This window comes from Pagrus pagrus (assembly GCF_965226575.1).
Source record: "Pagrus pagrus genome assembly, chromosome: 2".
Lineage (NCBI taxonomy): Eukaryota > Metazoa > Chordata > Actinopteri > Spariformes > Sparidae > Pagrus > Pagrus pagrus.
Genome location: NC_140186.1, coordinates 34,758,491 through 34,779,423, shown reverse-complemented (window position 1 = coordinate 34,779,423; position 20,933 = coordinate 34,758,491). Strand labels below are relative to the sequence as shown.

At 40.6% G+C, this 20,933-nt stretch overlaps 1 protein-coding gene across 2 annotated transcripts in view; it reads right to left on the bottom strand.

Moving 5' to 3' along the window:
- vegfc (vascular endothelial growth factor c) overlaps nucleotides 1-20,933 on the bottom strand; it is a 91,106-nt gene that overhangs the window by 56,047 nt on the left and 14,126 nt on the right. The window contains exon 1 of one of the 2 annotated variants that reach the window (XM_084341756.1): nucleotides 16,943-17,005. The exons of the other annotated variant lie outside the window; for it this stretch is intronic. Within the exon in view, the coding sequence (XP_084197882.1) occupies nucleotides 16,943-16,966 (24 nt within the window). The 5' untranslated portion in view covers nucleotides 16,967-17,005. Of the gene's footprint in view, nucleotides 1-16,942; nucleotides 17,006-20,933 lie in introns of those variants that run through there. 2 annotated transcript variants of the gene reach the window in all.

Genomic DNA, 20,933 nt, shown 5'->3' with positions numbered 1-20,933 from the left:
AACAAGTCAGGGGATAAGACAAACAAATCTGGAGATAAGACAAACAAGTTTGGAGTTAAGACAAACAAGTCAGGAATTAAGACAAACAAGTCTGGAATTAAGACAAACAAGTCTGGAGTTAAGACAAACAAGTCAGGAATTAAGACAAACAAGTCTGGAATTAAGATAAACTAGTCTGGAGTTAAGACAAACAAGTCAGGAATTAAGACAAACAAGTCTGGAGTTAAGACAAACAAGTCAGGAGATAAGATAAACAAGTCAGGAGTTAAGATAAACTAGTCAGGAGATAAGACAAACAAGTCTTGAAGTAAGACCCGCAAGTTCCACGTCAACTCTGTGACGAAGGTAAACACACTCCACCTTCCTGAACCTGACATAGATAATGGAAGCTGAAAAATGTAGTCACCCAGTTGTTATCGTTGTAACTGCTTGCCTATACCCCGTTTACAGACAGGCACAGTGTAGATGACCGTGATAAGGCATTGTTCTACGCGCATAGACAGAAAATTTAAAAACTCTGTAGCCTACATATATTTCATATCTATGGTCATGCACAAACTCAAACAAAACTGTTTGTATCCTGTTATATAAAGTTATATCCCGGGCAGAAAGTACCGCTGTCAATTGACCTGACTGAACCCCACTTGAACCCAGACATCATTTCTAAACTTTTGTCAGAACCCAGCCTGTGCTGTCAGTTTCCGACCTACAGTGTACATTTTTTGAAGGCATCCAGTCTGACAGGAGTTAAGACAAACAAGTGTTTCTTCCTCTGACGGTTGCTGATGGTGTTCTGGTTAGGTGAATTACCAACACATGTTAATGTGTTAAATATACAGTCAACGTGTTCATGTGTTTATCTGTTTGTGAACACTGACTCAGTCTCTTCAGTGTTTAATTGAATGCTAGTACAGGATGTCTTCCCCTCTTGTACAAGACAGACAGACAGACAGACAGACAGATAGTTATACTTATTTAGGTGCAGAGAATTTAAAACAGTAACAGTGACCAATAGAGGCCACAAGGTGACAGTAACGCCTACACATTACTGTGTACACATTCTGGTCATTCTTGCAGTCAGTTATAGTAGGGCTGTGTGTTCATTGTGTTCATAGTGTTCATTGCTCCACTTGCAGTTAAGCAATGTAATGAACCCTGCATGTCCAGTCTAACTCAGAGAGAAATATGACTCTGATGGTTAGATGTGACAGAGCTGGTTGTATGGGCAAACTTTGGCTTAAGAGAACAGGATACAGGACAAAACACAGCTAAATATATAAATATAAATATATGTACTGCCAGAAAGTAGTGGAGTAACACAGCCTCAGTAGAAGCGTTCAGTAAAGCGCATGTGTGTGTGTGTGTGTGTGTGTGTGTGTGTGTGTGTGTGTGTGTGTGTGTTACAAGTGTGAGGGACAGAAAGACAGTGTGATCTGACAGGCAGATGTTCAGAGTGCCAAGTTGAGTCTCTGAGGTTTGCTGAGTTTAGTGATGCTGAGGTTAGCCCTGAAGTTAACTGGCTTCAGCCCTGGTGCTGTAGGAGTCTCTCCTGTGCTCACAGACCACAGTCTGGATGGAGACTGGCCTCCGGACTCTGTTACACAAGCGTTTGTTAAAATAATGTCACTCTGAACACAAAAACATTCTACTGATGGAATGAAATAATACAAGCTAAGTTATTCTTAAGTATTTATAATATTCATGTCTTTGAGAGTGCCGACAGGTGGAAAATATTTTAGCTTATGATAAATGGGGGAATTAATTGCAATATTGATTTTAGGTGATATTGTGGCTAAGTACCAACACCCTCAGCCTTTTGTGGCGCCACTGTCAGCTTGATCAACATTTTGGTTGAAGACCTGGTGTCTTTATGAAATCCTCTGGACGGTGATGATCACCAGTGCAATGAAAACCTTTCTGAGGATGAAACACAGGATGCAGATAAAATTCACAGAGCACATCCATGCTCCCAATGGCATACACCTGTTTGATTTGAATGAACTCTTTCCACTAGCACCACCCTCAGGACAAACATATGTAGCTTGAACTTTCCAACTCTTTAATATTTTGCATTGTGATGAACATTAGAGCCTCTTAGGGGCCACTAATGCAAGATCCTGTATTATAACAGATAAATGGTAAACTCAAGTTTTTACTTAAATTTAGAAAATGATCTAGAAAATGATTGGCTCTTTCTTGTAGAGCTAGATTCCAGTAGGTGAATGTGATGGCAAGACACATATCCAAAGCTGGCTCCTATAACAAAGTAATCGCACACACACAGACAGACACGCACACACACACATTCAGTGCCATCGAGCCTGCCTTACATACTAAGATAATTTGCCCTCTTTGTTTTTTCGTTTTTTCACACTGGTGTACTGTGGGATTTTTGTCCCAACCTCTACTTACATTAGGCTATTATGTATTTGGCTTCTCAATTAAAAAAGATTCAACTATTCGTCTGGTTTTCAGTTCAGTGCCACACAAAACTTCTCTATCAGCCTCCATAAGTGTATTTTACCAAAGCCTCACTCACTCGTCTTTCTGTCACGTGAAAATGTCATATTTCCACACAGTCAGAGAAAGTTAAGTGTGTGTCCTGCTCATGGTTCAGTTATAAAATCCTGTGCTGTCAGAGCAGGGCCGGATCTATACATTTGGGGGCCCAGGGCCATATTAGGATTTGATGTTCTTATCTCAGCATTTAACCACAATCACGTTGTCAGTTGGATTTTCTGTGTGTTTAGTGTTTTCTTAGTGTCTTCTAAGTGTGCCAGCTAATATTAAAATATATTTATGGGTTCCCGTACTTTTAAATCCTTATTGAAATGATAGTTTGTTGTTTGTTATCAAATTTTATTTAAATGAATGAAACAAACATGCACAGAGTGATTAGATAACATGTTATAGAAGCTATTTTCACCGATTTTAATGCAGGAGTGCCTTGAGATTTTGGCTTGCCCTTTTGTGTGCACAAAAAGTTTTAAAAGTACTTTATTAGATTGGAGTGGAACCTATTTTATCCTGAGGGGTGCTTCCACACATATCTCTTTATTTTATTCTTGTTTTTCACATATGCATTTTGGCAGTTCATTTAAGGGGCTCTACCTAAAAATCTGTAGCAAATTACATGTATTAGTCACTTTCTATGGACCATATGTGGGAAGATTGTAACAGGACGTGAAAAATGAGACCTTTACCATCTCTCTCGGTTGCCTATACAGTTTTCCATGACAATCCAGAGGATGTGACTTAAACAATGTTCCAGAGTGCCTCTCTCCAGTCGCTAACAGGGAGAAAAGTAGCTAATGTTAGTTTAGGAATGGAGTCCACTAACATAAAGTAACGACCGGCTTCCAGCACAACACAGAAGTTCCACAGAGCCCCTTCTAGTCTATTCAGTAGTAGGGATGCGCCGATCCGATATTCAGTATCGGTATCGATCCGATATTGGCCAAAATCCCTGGATTGGATATCTGAGAGGGGAAAATGTATGATACGATCCAATTTATTAGCCTTAACTCTCCCATAAATGTTTAAACTAGGCACGACATGCCGTAAAGAGAGCAGCATGTGTCATGTGACTAGCTGGAGTGAGACTGTTATCATGTCAGCTGTGTGGATTTACTTTAAGCTAGAAGATTTTCTTTTTTCATCCTTTGTCTTATAATTTCTGTCATGTGGTCCAACAATACTAACAATACTGTCTGTGTGAAACCAGAGAACAATTAAAATGTGTAAATGACTGTAAAATAATCATTATTTTGGCAGAATGAGGACATTTACTAGCTTCATTACCATACAATGGGCCTCATGCAAGAAGCAATATAAGAACAAATTTTCTCTTATTTTTGTTTGAGCCACAATTTTCTCTTACTCTGTTAAAAAAAAATGTATATCTGGGATTCACCAGTGTTTTCTTATTTTTGCTCTTCTCTTTGGTAAGAGAAAATTGTAAGAGTTGTCGAGGGCACTCTTGCCAAGAAAAGAGACAAACATCCTGTTTACACAGTCCACAATTTGTTTGTCCAATGTACAGAAACATGTTTTAAATTATAGGAACATAAAAAAATATAATAATAACATTATCAGCCTATATGTTTTTAGAGGAATTTTAATGATTGGATTGTTTATTTTGTGGTTAAAAATACTATTGGTCAATCGATCCTAATTAAGACTATAAACTGGGATGATCACATGCATTCAGCACCTGAATCATGGCTTACATACTGCTACTAGATGCTCTGGCAAACAGGGCCTTGCGCAGAGAGCGCTTTTTAGAGATCGCACAGATCTGTTTGATGAGACAGATGAATGGCTGCTGACCCATTTCAGAGTGCCATGAGTACTGCTTATGGATTTGTGCAATAACCTGGAGCCTCAGTTTAGGCGAAACACAAACCCTGTGCCTCCACACCTCCAAGTACTCAGAGTTTTGGCCACAGGATCATTTCAGAGAGAGAGACAGGAGACAGGTCAGGCTTTTCACAGTCCTCTTTGAGCCGTGCGCTTCTGAGAGTACTGAAAGTGATTTATATCATTCGTGCCCCAGTACATATCATTCCCAGACACTGCTAACCAGCAGGTAGAGATCAACAACGCTTTTTTTGCTGTATCGCCAAGTATCATTGGTGCTGTAGACTGGCCACAGATATGGATCAAAGCACCCTCTCCAGATCCATTCCCATTCCTCAAACAAAAGCTGCATCGCTCTATTAACGTCCAAATAATATCAGATGCAAACTGCCACCCTCTGAATGTCGTGGCGCTTTGACCAGGGGGGCACACGACTCCTTTGTGCTGCAGAATAGTTTGGTGGGGATGCATCCGGCTCAAGGAGCTGGTGGAGAGGGGTGGCTGATTGGTAAATGATTTGTAATTATAAAACCACCATCCAGTTTTACTTTTATGAAACTCAATTTCATAAACATGTAACATAGGTGACCAAGGTTATGCCCTCACTCCATGGCTGTTGACCCCCCTGGTAAACCCCCAGACCAGACAGGAGAGCTCTTACAACACCCGCTCCGTGGTAGAGCGCACAATTGTGTGCCTTGATACTGTTTTTCTGACATTGGTGTAACGCCATTGCTGACACTGTGGACGATCACATGTTTGCGTTGTTTTATTTGATTTAACAATACCTCAAGTTTACTGCTGCTGAAATTCTTCTTCTTTTTACTACTCTTTTTTGGTGGCATCTCGCCAATCCCTCTGCCAGTGTCGGCTATTTGCACACAGCACAACACCTGCCCTTATATGGTGTTTAGTAGGCATTACCTATGCTAATTACTGTACAATCGGCCAGGCGCCTCAGATTTACGATCAAGTGGGATTCATCATTCAGCACACCTGGGTTAGAGCAGATTTGGATGGTAAGAACGTTTGGTGCTTCTGGAGTGACTTCTCTTATTTTTTCTCTTGACAAAAAAGTAATAGAAAATATAAGAGAAATTTAAGAGAATGGTGCTGCATTAGGCCCATTGTTTAGACTCGGGTCTGTATGGTTAGTATGTGAATGCTATCTCACTTCCTGTCCTTCAGTAGTATTAGATATAATACCAACATCCACACAATCACTGTGACAGGAAAAATATGACTGTTCTCTGCGAGCAAGGCCGTCACACACACACACACACACACACACACACACACACTCAGAGCTCAGCCTAGCCTTTGTGTTAGAGGCCAGTAAAACAGACAGAGTGAAGCAGTCTATTGTATTTTAGAGCCTGTGAAAGTATGTTTACAGCCAATGAAGAGATAACACACACAACACTCCATTTCCTACCAGAAACAATGGGTTTATGTGTTTCTACATGCATATGCATGTTTGTGTTTAGCTTCCATCTGCACAGATTTTTGTGCATGTATGTCTTTGTGTGTGTGTGTGTGTGTGTGTGTGTGTGTGTGTGTGTGTGTGTGTATTGGTCTTTCTGTATGTGTCCTGTCTCAGTTTCCCCTGATTCTGTATGTTTCAGCTTGTGTTTGGAGTAGTGTTTCTACACACAAATACGCACACACACACACGCTGTCCCTTCACATGGGAAAAAGCTTCTCTTCCGTCACATCAGCTCAAAGAAGCTGAAACAAACAATTGAGAATACAGCAGCTCTAAATAGGATCCTGCTGTCACCTGACTGGAGTGACCACATTCACCATTTTGGTCCTTCCTGCTGTTGATGTTTCCTGGATGTTTCAAGGTTTGAAGGTTTGTAACTCTTTTTGAACGTCAACACTGCTGAGAGCGCCAGGCTAATCAGATTATTTTGAAATAGTTGGCAGTATATTAAAGCCACGCTATTGATGGTTTTACAAGTTTTTTGGCTGTTGACTTTAAGCTGTGCTAAATTGCTGCAATTTTCAAAAGCATGGTGTAAGTTTTTAGATCAATGTCCAAATGTAGAGGCAGGGTTGATTTGATTTGACTTGATTTCAGTAAACCATGAAAATCTACTTTCCAGAGGCTTGAACCTCTCAGTCATCCATCACAGAAAACAACTCATAACATTTATTCATGTGTTATATCATAGTAGTGGGGTACTTCAGCAGTGACCGGGGACCAGTTTCAAAATGTCTATGATGCTATCACAACATTCACCAGCAGACAATGTTTAGTTCACTAAGTTGATATAAAACCTAATAAGGGAGTCAAATTTGTCAAAATGATAGATGTTAGAAATGTTATTTCTTCTAGTGCTAATATTAATACATATCAAGTCTAAATATCTAAAACCATTTCAATTAGCTGGAACCGATATGCATTTACAGACAAATCTTAGTCTCAGAGTTGAGAATAATCAGTGATGGAGCTTTACTACAATTTAGTCTTGTACTGTACTTATGCACAATTTTGAGGTACTTCACCTCAGTATTTCCATTTTCTGCTATTTAATATTTTCACTTCACTCCATCAATTCAATAACTTACTACTTGTTACATTGCGAATCAGCCAGACCGATAATCTGCAATCTGCATTGGCCTAAGCATCGCGGAATCTTTGGGGGTTTTTTGTATTTTTAAAAAAAAAGTTTTTTAAGCTTAAATGTGTTAGCAGAGCAGAGCTGAGGCAATTACAAGAGACAGCACCCATCCTGCACATCACCTGTTCGACCTGTTACCCTCTGGCAGGCATTACAGGTCCATCAAAACCAGAACAAACAGACTCAGAAACAGCTTCTTTCCACAAGTCATCACTGCACTGAACACAAACGGGCACTGACATTGACACACAAGCACATGCGCGCACGCACACACACACACACACCACCCAAGGACAATGTGCAATAATTGTAAAGACTATTTTACTGTACTTATTTATACTCTCACATTTCCATACTTACAACCTGCACCACTGCACATATTTATTTATATTTTTATACTTACATTGCACTACTTGCCTTGTACTTTTTATTTACTTGCCTTGTACTTTTTCCTCTATTTTTTGTTTTGAACAGATAAAATGTTATTTATGAAACTGGGAGACCGTAACAGATCAAAATCAGCAAATACATTTATAATAGTTAAGCTTTTAAATTTATACTTAAATAACATGTCCACCCTCGTGGTGGTTCGGCTCTGCTTTCACACCACAAACATCGTTCTAAACCGAACTGAAAGCTGTCTTGATCCAGTTGTACACTTTCAAAGCAGCCTAAAAAACCTGCACCTTAGACATTCAACATATTAGACCTACAACAATGACAAGTACCACATGTCGAGCTAGAAAGAGCAGACAGAAACAGACTCGATACAAACGTCAACACAAAAGTGCCAGATGAAAGTGAGACAGCAGTCGGACGGCTGTACCCATCAGGTGACTCAGGTGATATAGAGTTCGAAACCAGATGACGACGATCCATTACGTGATGTCAGCAGCTGACATTCATCCACTTGGCCTAGGGGGTTCCATGTCTGATGTTCGCCTGAGCTTTATAACCACACAGCCCTTATCTTACTGCAGTACTCTGGTAAAATAGATTTGTCACTCCACTGAACTGTCTAGCTGTCTTTAACCAAAGAGATAACGTATTCTAGTGCTGACTGTGTTTTAAGTTTAAGTCTGAACATGATCAAAAGCTAAGGAGTCCTCCAGGAAACCGTACTCATCTCTCATACTGTTAAATCATCTTCCATCTACCCTGTATCTTCACTTAATTGTTTCAGAAATTAAAGCTAATATCGTTTAAGCAGGACAAAAACATGCAAATGTAACAAAGAAAACTTTCAGCTTTTACCAGAACTCTCACAAGTTGTTACACCTGGTAGAAGTTGTTCAGTTATCGTGGAGATGGTCATTTGCTATGAGTATGTATATTTTAACTCTAGAGGTTATGTCTTCACCCGTGTTCGTATGTTGGTTGGTTGGTTGGTTGGTTGGTTGTTTGGTTGGTTTATCAGCAGGAATACACAAAATCTACTGAACAGATTTCTACCAAACTTAGAGGGAGGATGGGTCTCAGTCCAGAATAGTTAACTTTTGGTGCTGATCAGGATAAAGAGACGGATACAGGATTTTTTTTTTTTTTCACTTTCTTTAACATTGTGGGGTTTTTTGACATTTTCTTTAATTTCTCGGGGAATAATGCATAGATCTTTATTTAAAAAAAACAAAAAACTGATTGATGCAGGACTATTGAGGACAATGGATTAGGCTTGGAGGTATGCACTCTACTGAGTGCCATCCTAGTGTGACATGTGGTCAAATGAAAACTGAGCATTTCTACAATCTAACTATTATTTCCAAGGTCAACAATGAACTTTTATGCTCATATTTTTAAGTGTTTCTTTCCTTGTTCCTTGGTTTCTGGCATTTTTGAGAAAAAAAAATTACTGATAGCATCACATAACAAGAAGGAAAATGTTAGACTGGTGCACTCATATCAAGAAAATGGTGCTCATTTCTCACAAGACAACTGCAGGTTTCTTCACTTGTTTGTACAAATACAAAAATCTTATGAAGGAAAAAAAGCATTGTTTCCCTCATTTATATTTTCTTAACTACTATATAGAAAAAGTGTTTCAAAAATAAGAACGTTTTCAATAAAACTGACAAAACAGTGTTTTCCAAAAAGGAGGCAGAGCCAGTGAAACATTGCAAGAAGAAAACTCAGCACAGATGGTAAAACACTCAGACGCAGCAGACACGGGAAAGACCCGTCAGAAAGTCAAACACAAAGCCAACTTGTTTCTCAAGACATTATACGAACCAGGGGCGTTGCTAGGACTGCAGCTTTACAGGGGCACAGGCATATGCCCCGGTAAAAAGTGTCTGCCGACGCCCCTACAAACCATTGCACACTGTAATAAATATATATATGGTTAACATGCAGCTCACAGTCATCTATGATTTTGTCCACTGCTGTTGTGACATTAACTTAAGTTCAGTTGAGACACTAATAAAACTTGTTTATTTGCCATATTATATTACATTATGCACTACGTTTTGCAAAGTAGACAGGTGAACCACAGACGATATTATCTGAGTCTTGACTTATAACCTGGTCATCTGATAAGGTATTTTAAGATGAACTAGACCTAACTTTCTGCTAACAGACACTGGCACTTTTTGACTTCCAGAATCTCTGCATGTCCTCATTTGGGTGCTAAACAGCTTCACTGTATTTGCTCAACCCCCATTTTCCCTACTGGTCCGTGGTTTCATGCTGGCGGCCTAACAATCACAAATCTTTAATAGCAGCATTTATAACCTCTTGTGTTTATGTCCAAGTGACACAGAACTTTTAAAATCTTTTTAAGTCTTCATGGCCGGACAGATATAGTCAGATGTGGATATACACCGATTAGCCACAACCTTAAAACCACTGACAGGTGACAGGTGATAACATTGATCATCTCATCACAATACGATGTTCTGCTGGGAAACCTTGGGTGCTGACATTCATGTGAATGCCACTTGACACGCACCACCCATCCAAACACTGTTGTGGACCAAGTACACCCCCTCATCACAACAACACTACCTGATGGCAGTGGCCCCCCAGCAGGACAATGTGCCCTGACACACCACAAACACTGCTCAGGAACAGCTCGAGGAACACAATAAAGGGCCCAAGGTGTTGACCGGGCCTCCAACTTCCCCAGATCCCAATCTGATCGAGCATCTGTAAGACGTGCTGGAGCAGGTCTGATCCATGGAGGCCCCACCCCCCACGTACAGGACCCAGAGGATCCACTATAAAACGCCCTGGTGCCAGACACCACCGGACACCCTCAGAGGTCTTAAGTCCATGTCTTGACAGGTCAGAGCTGTTTTGGCTGCACAAGGGGAACTTTCACAATATTAGGCAGGTGGTGTATATTGAAGGGCAGCACTGTCACAGTTTGGCATAGCTGGTCACCAGTTCATTTCTGCCTGCCCTGTCACCAGCCATTCTCAGGTAATCAGCCAACTCTGCTCACCTGTTCACACAGCTGCTCCTCATTACTAATCAACCCGGTATATATACTCTAGCCTCACAGACAGTCATTGCCAGATTGTTCTTCTCCTCATGCAAGACTCTCCCGCACTTCATTCTGGACTGACTACCTGTTGCCGACCGTGCCTGCCTCGGACTCGCCTGCTCTTTGTAAAGGGACATTTCTATGATTTTAGACTTAGACTTCTTTTATTTCTCATTCAAATTACACCTTACTCACTCAGAACGAAATGTTGCTTTTTTTTGCTTGTTGTGCTTCTGCTCAGTCTCATTATCAAACGTCTGTGTGTGTGTGTGTGTGTGTGTGTGTGTGTGTGTGTGTGTGTGTGTGTGTGTGTGTGTGTGTGTGTGTGTGTGTGTGTGTGTGTGTGTGTGTGTGTGTGTGTGTGTGTGTGTGTGTGTGTGTGTGTGTGTGTGTGTGTGTGTGTGTGTGTGTGTGTGTGTGTGTGTGTCATGGTCATTGTCACTGACCTTAATTATTGCCCATTTTAATGAGTTTGCCTGTCTGGTTGTAAACATGTATTAAATTATTGTAAAGGATAGCTTCAGCTAGCTGACAGTTTCTCCGACCCATAAAAAATTGCCATCAAAACTGGAAGGTGATTCAGTGATCTGGACCAGTGGAATTTGTGAGCCTTTTATGATTAAAATTTTGCAGGTACCTATAATCTAAAAAGGCGCTGCTAACATCTAATTCAGCATACTTTAATGGTGCCAATTGGCTGAAATGTAAACAAATATAGCCTTGGCTAAAAGTTGTAGCTTCAGTTGTCCATAGCAACATTATACTGTACATCCTGACTGCATCTCCAAAGCATTGTTGGAACTAATGCTGAGGTCCAAAACCAAAGCATGATTCAGTTTTGCTAAACTGGACGTTGCTGGACTCTGACACTCTATGAAAGACGTTGAGGTCAAGAGTTCCTCTGCCTAAATACTTTCACACATAGGCAAGTGTTCACACATGTGCCTCCACACACAAGTAGAGGTATGGGATTACACTAGATACCCAAACACACACATATGTATGCCATGGCTACGCTGTCAGTGTTAATCACATTTCAATTTTAACTGCCTATTGATTTAAACCTTTTTTTTGAGTTGCAGAATCTGAGTGTAAAACCAGCTGCTCATACGCCTCAGAAAGAGAAAGACAAAACATCTGCAACTCCTTACAGAACCAGAAAAAAATACCAATGGTAATTTCTAATATGGCACAGAGCAAGGTGTAGTTTGAGAAACACCAAGAGACAATGGAGAATTACAGGGATGTGAAACATTAGATTAGATTAGATTAGATTAGAGGATTGAACAATTCCCATGTGTAAATTGAGTCATTGCAGCAGCAAGGAATGAGTACTTGCACTTACCTGAATAAGAGATCTAATTTAGTGCAGTATCGTAGGCAACTGGACGTGTTGCGGTGTAAATGAAGGTTCACATACAAACGTTATTGTACAAGGAGGGAGAATGCAGTGAAGAAAACAAAGCTGCATGTGCCACAAACTACACCACAAAAAGTCATAATGTCCACAAAGTATTATAGTGACAACTATGAACCATTCAGTGGCATAGAAGAAAATGTGAAGACTTTGACTTAAAAGTAAGTAATATCACAACACTGATTGGACCATTATTAGAGGTGTGGAAATTTCTCAATTATAAGATGCATCACGATGCGGGAGATCCTGCATCGATGCAGAGACAGTATAGTCGAGAGTCTGCAGCTTATGTTGATAGCTGATTTTCCAATGGTTGAAGGTGGACATTAGGCTTATGTTAGTTATGCAGGAGGTTTGTCGGAGGGAGGCAGAGATCATCTGAGTGATAATTAAAAACTCACCTAGTGTTTTTTTAAACAGACATGTCCTATTTGTCGCTGAGCGTGACTTCTGCCTCACAACAATTACTGATTACGTTAGCCATTTTCACCTGAAGCTAACGTCTGCAGCCATAAATAATAACTGTTACAGCAAGCCCAGCTAATCAGCCAAGCTCTGAGGAGGCACTGTCAACTTTGCCGTCCAACTCTGAGAGAGGTGTGCAGCACTGTCAGTCTGCGTGTCAATCTCCTCAGTGCAAGGTAGCAGTGAAAATGTGGAATGGAGTTTCATTAATGGATTTAATAGCTAATGAAGCTGCCCTACCACTGCTGCGCCACCTGGCCTGTCTGCTTCACCTAACGTGCCCACGGACTCTGCAGCTGCAACAGCCAAAGTGACAGTATGTTATCGGCGGGAAACTACTGCTCACAATCCACTGTATCAGCAGTTTGTTTTTACAAAGCAACCGCAAGAAAAACACAATGTCAATTGTCCATTAACCCCAGACACTGAACATACAGTTAGGAAATAATAACGCTTCAGTTATGCTGACAGAGATTTTCATGGCCCAGGTCATCTGCTGGACAACAAGTTGGACGGAGATCAGCCGAGTGACTCTTCTCAGCTGTCCTCCCATGCCACACCCCCCTGGGTACCCTGGTAGTCCCGCTGCACAAACGGAGGGGGGGGGGGGGGGGTTGCTACTGGCTGCTGGATTGTTTTTGCAGTTGTACATAGTCCAATCATTAATTGCCAAAGACACGTACGTATCGTACCATGGGTTTTTGGTATTGTTACATCCCAAGTTAATCAGATAATTTAGTTATTCTCTTTTTGAACAACAAAGAAAGTATGTTAAACTCAAATTAAGCCAAGAAACTGAACAGTGCAAAAGCATAAAAATCTACAATTTATCCCCTCCATGTTGTGTTGTTTCCCTGTGATATTGATCTAAGATATTGTGTCAAAGTTAGAAATTCCAGTATTGTGACACGAGTCACGAAATTCAGAGTATTGAAAGCTGAGACCACCAGCAATTATCAAGAATTGTATGAGATAACTCATTAATACCATTCCAGACCAAAACGGCTTAAGTGGAACATACTGTAAGAAGGTTGACAAAAGCACAAGAATACATAAAAGATTTTACTAAAGCACATGCAAATGATGAGTATAACCCCATGAAACAGAGACAGAGCGATGTCACCAATTAATGTGACTGAAATTATAGAGACAAAAGTAAAATAAGTGATAATTAAGCACTCAGTAAGCCCACCAAGGCTGCTTTTTTACTCACTCATAGATCATAGCCACCTAAATACGCCTGATTTTTTTAAAATTAACATCCATGCAGTATTCCCTGAGAAATTCATGAAAATGTTCTTGTAATGTTAAAGGAAGTGAGAAAAAATTCCTGAATTCACCCACTTATCTGGAATCTGTACCAAAAGTTAATGGGGTCTATTCTGGGCCAATGCCCATCCTCCATCCAGGTTATATGGAGATTTGTTCAGGTTCTGTATAATTCTGTTGACAAGCCAACCAACGGACACATACATCTTTGGTGGAGGAAATAAAACTAATGGGATAGAGTAAAGCAGTTCTTATTAGATCCTTACAACATGAATCATCCATCATAATTTCAGGCTGACAGCTAGAAATTAAAGCAAAGAAGAAGAAGGAGAAGAAGAGAAAAACGAAAAGAAGAGGAAGAAGAAGAAGCTCAAATGCTGAACTTAAATGACACAAGAACACACTGCTGTGAGATACATACTGAGGACAGCAGGTGGTGTTATTGTGGCAGTTGTAGTGGCTGGAAGTTTTTCCGACATTTTTCATACACAAAAAAAAATCTGCTTCCATTGAAAGATTTGCACAGTGTGCATGTACAGTAATCTTGTGGACCAAATGACAGGAGCAGAAATAAACTATAAAATGAAACCTTGTGTCCCATACATCAATCTTAAATTACATGACTACCTGTGAGCATCACTATAAAGGAGTATCGAAAAAATGTATGCAAATATATATATATACAAACACAAGATACAATCCCATACCATGGCCAAATGCCATGCAAAGAACGTGTCTGGTACAATTTTGCTATCTGGGAAGGGATTCACAGTGCTGGATAGTGCATTATGGTTTCACTCAACAAATTATTAAAATACAGTCCATTTTGAACAGAAAGACTGGCTTCGAAGTTGCAAAAGTCTCACTTAATTATGCATTCTATTCTCACTGACCCTCTGTCACCCTACATTCACTCCCATTCATGCCTCCCCCCGCCTCCCATTCAGACCCACAAATCCCAAAACGCATTGTGTCAACTGATGAGGTCTGCATGTCAGTCTTTGGAAAGTCCAACATCAACTGGTTAACCTTCAGATGTCAAAAAACTCTGAATGAACCCTCACATCTTTTGAGTTCAAAGAGCAACAAAAGTCAAAAAGCCATGCATTAATACTGGTCAGCTGAAATTAGCCCCAGAGAACTCAATCACACAGAGGTGCATACATAGACGAGTATATCTACTAGCTATCGAGTACATCTTTAAATAATCTCATTCAATTTCTTATATGTATAAAAGGGCATGGTGGGTTTAATATAAATAAAGCATTTCCCATTTATTATTTTTTTATTACAAGTAATGTTTCAGATGAAGGATCAAGTGAGGTCACAAAGGGAGGTGGATAGAATAGAAGAGATGGATGGGGGAAAGAAATGAAAGTGGGGCAAAGAAGGGAGTATGACTATCAGGTTACATTAGCTTGGATTAGGTCTTATCAGTGTTGCAATCCCAGGACAGACATTAAAAGAACATTGCAATAATTATTTTTTTTGGATCATCCAAAAGACATGTAACAATCTAAAACTTCATCCTGACAGACTTTTTTTTAACAGCAATGATGGTAGACCTGTGATGGTAGTATTAGCTGAAAACACAGGCTCATCTGGCTAAGAGAAACAATTCTAATCCAAATGAGACATCTGTGTATTGTTACAGCTAATGTATATACTGTCAGGAAAAATTATCCATTGGCTGCCTATTGGATACCAACTGCAGAAGCACTCCAGCTGTTAAATCCATGTGAATTTACTAAGACAAGTGTTAAAACATAAAGAGTGATCTTAAAGTGCCGGTATTTCTGTGGATGATGACATACTATACAGGATGGAGGATCGAGTGAATCATCCAAGACTTTGAAGATTTATCAAATGCCAAAACATTACACAGCTGTTAAGAAGTACTATGAGACAGGATTTTACATACCGAAAAGTTACTACAGTGACAGTGTAGTAAGTAAATCCAGAAATACAGCGTTAACTACCTGAAATGTATGCTTGCATCTTTGATTGGCCAATGCAGGACCTTTCTGGATCACACTCCATTGCATCGCAGCAAAAGTTGAGTCAGTTACAGCTTTATTGGCTAATGACCATGCATTTGTTTCCCTAGGGCCGTATCATCAGCAATGCTGTTGCAATGAAAGGAATGAGTGCTGCGTCTTTCAAGAGAGCTATTTGTCTGTGTGAATATGGCTATACATAGTCCTAGTCTTGTTGAATCATCACATAGCTGCAGTAATCAGCTATTTAGGACTATTCCACTTTTCCATCTGGGCTTTAGACTGTAATGTGAAGGGGGCACTTGTAATGATGAGCCTACAAAGAACTAATGCCCAACTCTATAGTTCCCCTTGGCACTACAGAGCATTGCTGCATCTTTAAGCACTTTGTTTTAGTCTTGTGGCCCACAACTTTACTGTTTTTGTTAAGTCTCACCACACTCATCAACCTTGTTTCTAGTCGCAGCAGGCAGCTGTTTTCAGTGAAAAAACTCCAACATGTGCAGTCAATACACTCCACTTTTAGCACACATGGACTTTTCATATGTGTTGGATGTGTAAATAAGCAACAGGTTCACCATCTCAACTAAGACAGGCAGCGCGTGCACAACCCCAGACACGTCTCACCAGATTCTCTGAATTAGCAGTTATCTGCCTGTTTGTTTCCAGTCTGTGCTGGGGGACTTTATGTAAACAACGCTTGGTGCGCAGACTCATCTATAATCAAGTCACAGCTCTGCTCACCTAGAATGCCTCATGGTTAAGTGTTGACCTTTCTATCATCCTAGTGATTTTACATCTAATGTGGTGACTGTAGCATATATCCCTCCATTTGCCGATGCTTAACTTGCTATGAAAGACCTGCATGCTGCCATGAGCAAACGGCAGACTGCACATTCAGAGCCAGCCTTCAACCTAAAGAGTGTCCTCCCAAAATTCCATCAACGTGTCTGCTACCCCACTAGAGGAGACAAGACCTTGTACCATGTTTACACCAACTTGGTTGATGCCTACAAAGCCATTTCCCTCCCCCACCAAGGACAGTCTGCGTTTTTTACACAGAGATCATGCAATAATGCAGCAACGAAGACTTGTCATTAGATCACCTGTGTCTATTTACACTGAACAAAACAACAGCAGCACAATGCCATGCCAGTGTGTGATTTCAGACAGCATGCTGGCATTCAGAAGCATAAGAGGAGTGACATGTAGCACAATGGTGTCAGCATCAGTCAGTGCTTTTTAAACAATAACAATGCATAGCATAGCAATAACAATCTTAAATCTCCAGGTGGTGGCTCGCACACATAATACATTATCAACTCACAACAGCCCTGTCCTGTCCCACCATCTTGCCACCTCACTCTTTTGACAGACACATCAATTCAGCCCTGTTACTTCCTTTGCTGCCAGCTCAGAGGCAGGACAAAAGCCCTGGACTCAACCAGGGACACTAATTCTTCTCCCTCCCTCAAATGGATCATAACATTCCAACATCAGAAGCCTTGGATGAACTGTGAGGTCTGCGTAATGCTGAAGGCGCAAAACACCGCTGATGCTCTGGCCTGCAGTTCATTTAGGACAACAAAACCACCAACATGTCCTCAACCACAACACATCCTTCCCACATGGCCTTTACAGTTTTAATACATGCTTTGGGATACAGGGTAGGCCACTGGCTCCTCACACTACCAACCACCAACGTGCATGCTGCTCTAAGTTGAATTAATGTATGTAAAGCTACTAGCCCTGATGGAGATGCCTGTGCTGGGCAGATGATCGAGGTCATGATTGATCTTGATCTTTAACCTGTCAATTGCCCAAGCAACTGTCCCCCTGTGCTGTGCATCATCATGCCTAAAAACTCCATTGCAGCAAGCTTTAATATCCTCTACCCCCACCATGATAAAATGCTTTGAGAGGCTAGTCCTGGCTCATCTCAAAACCTGCCTACCAACCTCACTGAACCCCCTCCAAGTAGCTTTTCACCAGAATAGGAGTATGGAGGGTGCCTTCTCAATGGCACTTCACTCTGCCCTCTCCCACTTCGACAACACTGATGTGAGAATGCTATTCATCAACTTCAGTTCAGCATTCAATTCCATCATCCCCTCCAACCGAATCACCAATTTCAGTCATCCGGTCCTCCTCAACCTGCTAAACTTTCTGACCAACAAGCCCCAGTTTTTTTTGGCTTGACAATCACACACCTTTTCAACCCTCACCTTGAACACTGGCATCCCATAGGGCTGTTGGCTAGATCATTTCCTCTACTCCCTCTTCCCTTACGGCTGGATGCCTATTCGTGGGTCCAATTCCATTATCAAGTACGTGGCGGCAAGCGTGGTGCGCTGACAACAACTTGTTCCTCAACAACCATTGTGTCAACTGGACTGAGGTTCAGTGCATTGTCAGCTTTAACCTTCTGGTTGTACACATCTCCGAGGACATCTCTTGAACTTTTAACACCTCAACCCTGATCACCAGTCTCTTCTCCTTGAGAGGACTAAAGAAGGTCCTCAGAATAATCAACTGTTGCACCTTCAAGTGGATCCTGCATAACAGTAGGGTATGGCAACTGCTCAGACCAGACAGCACTGCAGAGAGTGGTGAAAACTGCCAAACATAAATGGTCTCTCCACTCTCTGCCATTGTACAGCACTGCCTAATTTAACAGCGTGATCTGAGTTGGGTGAGCAGTGTGTGTTTAGATGCTGCTTTCTTCATACTAGTGGCAGGTCTAGCATGATGTGAAGTGGCAAACCATATATTTGACCTTTTAATAAACATCTGTAACGTTAAAGTGAACTGCAAACAGTTAGCAAAGTTATTCATTTCAAAAATAGGCGCATTAGTCACTTCTGTTGACCTAACCACCAGGGTATTAAAGTAGAGCATGAATCTAATTAGCAGAGGTATTTTGACGGTAACGTTATTATTGTGGCAGACTTGTATCATTTCAGTTCTAGTGGCGCTGGTCCTGTAGGCTGTCCAATTGTAATACCAGTATCAGTCTCTGGCAGATTATCTGGTAATGTGAAGGGTTTCAGTTGCAGTTTCAAGCCTCCTGAACTGCTCATAGACTCAACCAGGCCACCCTGATCATTTCAAACATGTTTCATATTTATGATTTAAAATCTGGATGAATTCATCAGTGCTTTCCGGGCCGGACCACAACAATCAGAGCAGCTGATGGTGCTGCCAAGTAACAGTAAACATGCCAGCCCTTGAGGCTAATGTTAGCTAGCATACTACTCAGGGTTGGGTACTGTTCACATTTGAACTGATACCAGTTTCAATACTGGTACCTGGAATTTGATACCAGTAGCCAACAGTACCCTTTTCCGTACTTTACTCTCTCTTAATAACAAAAAAAGTTATTTCAGTTCTAACCAGTAAAATCATTCACTTCTACCCAATGAGCAAAAAGTGGTCTCGATCACGTCTTTTAGACGTCATTTAAGGACATCCAAGATGTCTAAAAGACGTCCTCTGGGGAGCCAGAATGAAAGTTTTTTATACGTCTTTTCTGGACGTTGTATAGACGTTTATATGTTGTTTATCGACTAATTCTGGCTGTCAGTGAATGTCCGGATCACAGCCAGTATGAACGTCTATTCTCAACTAATTCTGGATGCCAGTGGATGTCTAGATTATGGCCTGACTGGACGTCTTTTCTCAACGAGGCCATAATCTAGACATCCACTGACATCCAGAATTATATATACGATATATAAACGTCTATACAACGTCCAGAAAAGACGTATGAAAAACGTTCATTCTGACTCCCCCGGAGGACATCTTTTAGACGTCTTGGATGTCCATAAATGATGTCTAAAAGACGTGATCTAGATCACTCTCTGCTCACTGGGGACAGTCAACAAATCATGAGTCAAACTTCCAGTAACAATTTTGACCCTTTGAGCTTGCTGTAGCTGGTCAGTGTTGAAGCTACAGCAGCAGATTGAGTTAGCTAACAATGTCAGCAGTTACACTTCAGTTTCCAGATCATATGAAATACTGTACACGCTTGTGAATATAAGCTTATTCACATGTTAAACGTGAATAAAACGTATTGTTTGTAAATATATTTTTATCGCAGTTATCACAATGCTAACCTCTGTTAGTGCGTTAATGGGAGCTCCCATCATGCCGAGCATCGAGCTAGCAGGCCAAGCGCTTGTTATATTATCAAGTCAGGAATTCAAATAATGTCTATTGTAATATTTCCATGTAGATAGTTTGCAGTACACATACTATTGGTTTCATACTGAAACAAACTAAATAGCATGTGGGTAAGGTATTGGCTGACTTTTGGGGAGAGGTCTCACTCTGTCTTTCTTTCTGTAACAAAAAAAGATGTTAAAAAGATCTCTCAGATCTCTCTCAGGTAGGGCTGGGTGATATGGCCAAAACTATTATCATCATATGTTTTTTTTTGTATATTGGTCGATAATTATCACGATATACAGTATATTTAACAATAATAATGTTGAATTGACAACGACATTGTTTTAAGAGTATTTTCCTTTGGACAGAACCCAAAACAAACCAGAAGGTTAATTATGGTTAACAAAATACATGTATTTATTGTCAGAATGAATAGGTGACAAACATTCAACAGAACCAACCAACCAAATGGCTTTTCCAGTTCTGCTGAGGACTGGTCGCCAACACATTTTGCACCTAATGCTGGTCTGTCCTTTGTCAGACTTCAGGCAGCCGAACTATTTCAGAATAACCAAAGTGGTATGACCACTATTCTTGTGTTGGCTCGACACACAGGTGGTCACCATCATTCTGAGTTGTTGTGAGTGGGAGGGGCCGGAAACAGGTATCAACCACATGCATTTGTTTCTCTGCTGTGCGATTGGCTGTTGGTGTAGTGTTTTCTAGGTAAAGGAAAACGGACTCAAAAATAACTATTGAAAATAAATATCATAAATTTATCATCATTATTGTGGAAAATTTTATCATGAAAATGATCGAGATCGTTTTATCTTTTTTACTTTTTAAATTTGGCACAGAGTGACTTAATGTGAACTGGTACTCGGTAGTACTGATGTAATTTAGTTAGTACTCTTAATAGTACCAAAGTTCGGTACCCAACCCTAATACTACTGTTGACAGAAACTTAAAATGTCACTTCCAGTTTCTGCTGAAGAATAGAAAACCTGTGTTGACCACATCTCCCCAGTCATTCAGGCTCGTCTAACCTTCTGCTTTTGTTTTTTTTTCTCACTGCAGCACATTACTACGGCAGATTGTTGCACCACGCTAATCTCCATTTTGTTTACGTCTGCTTCTACATGAGATCA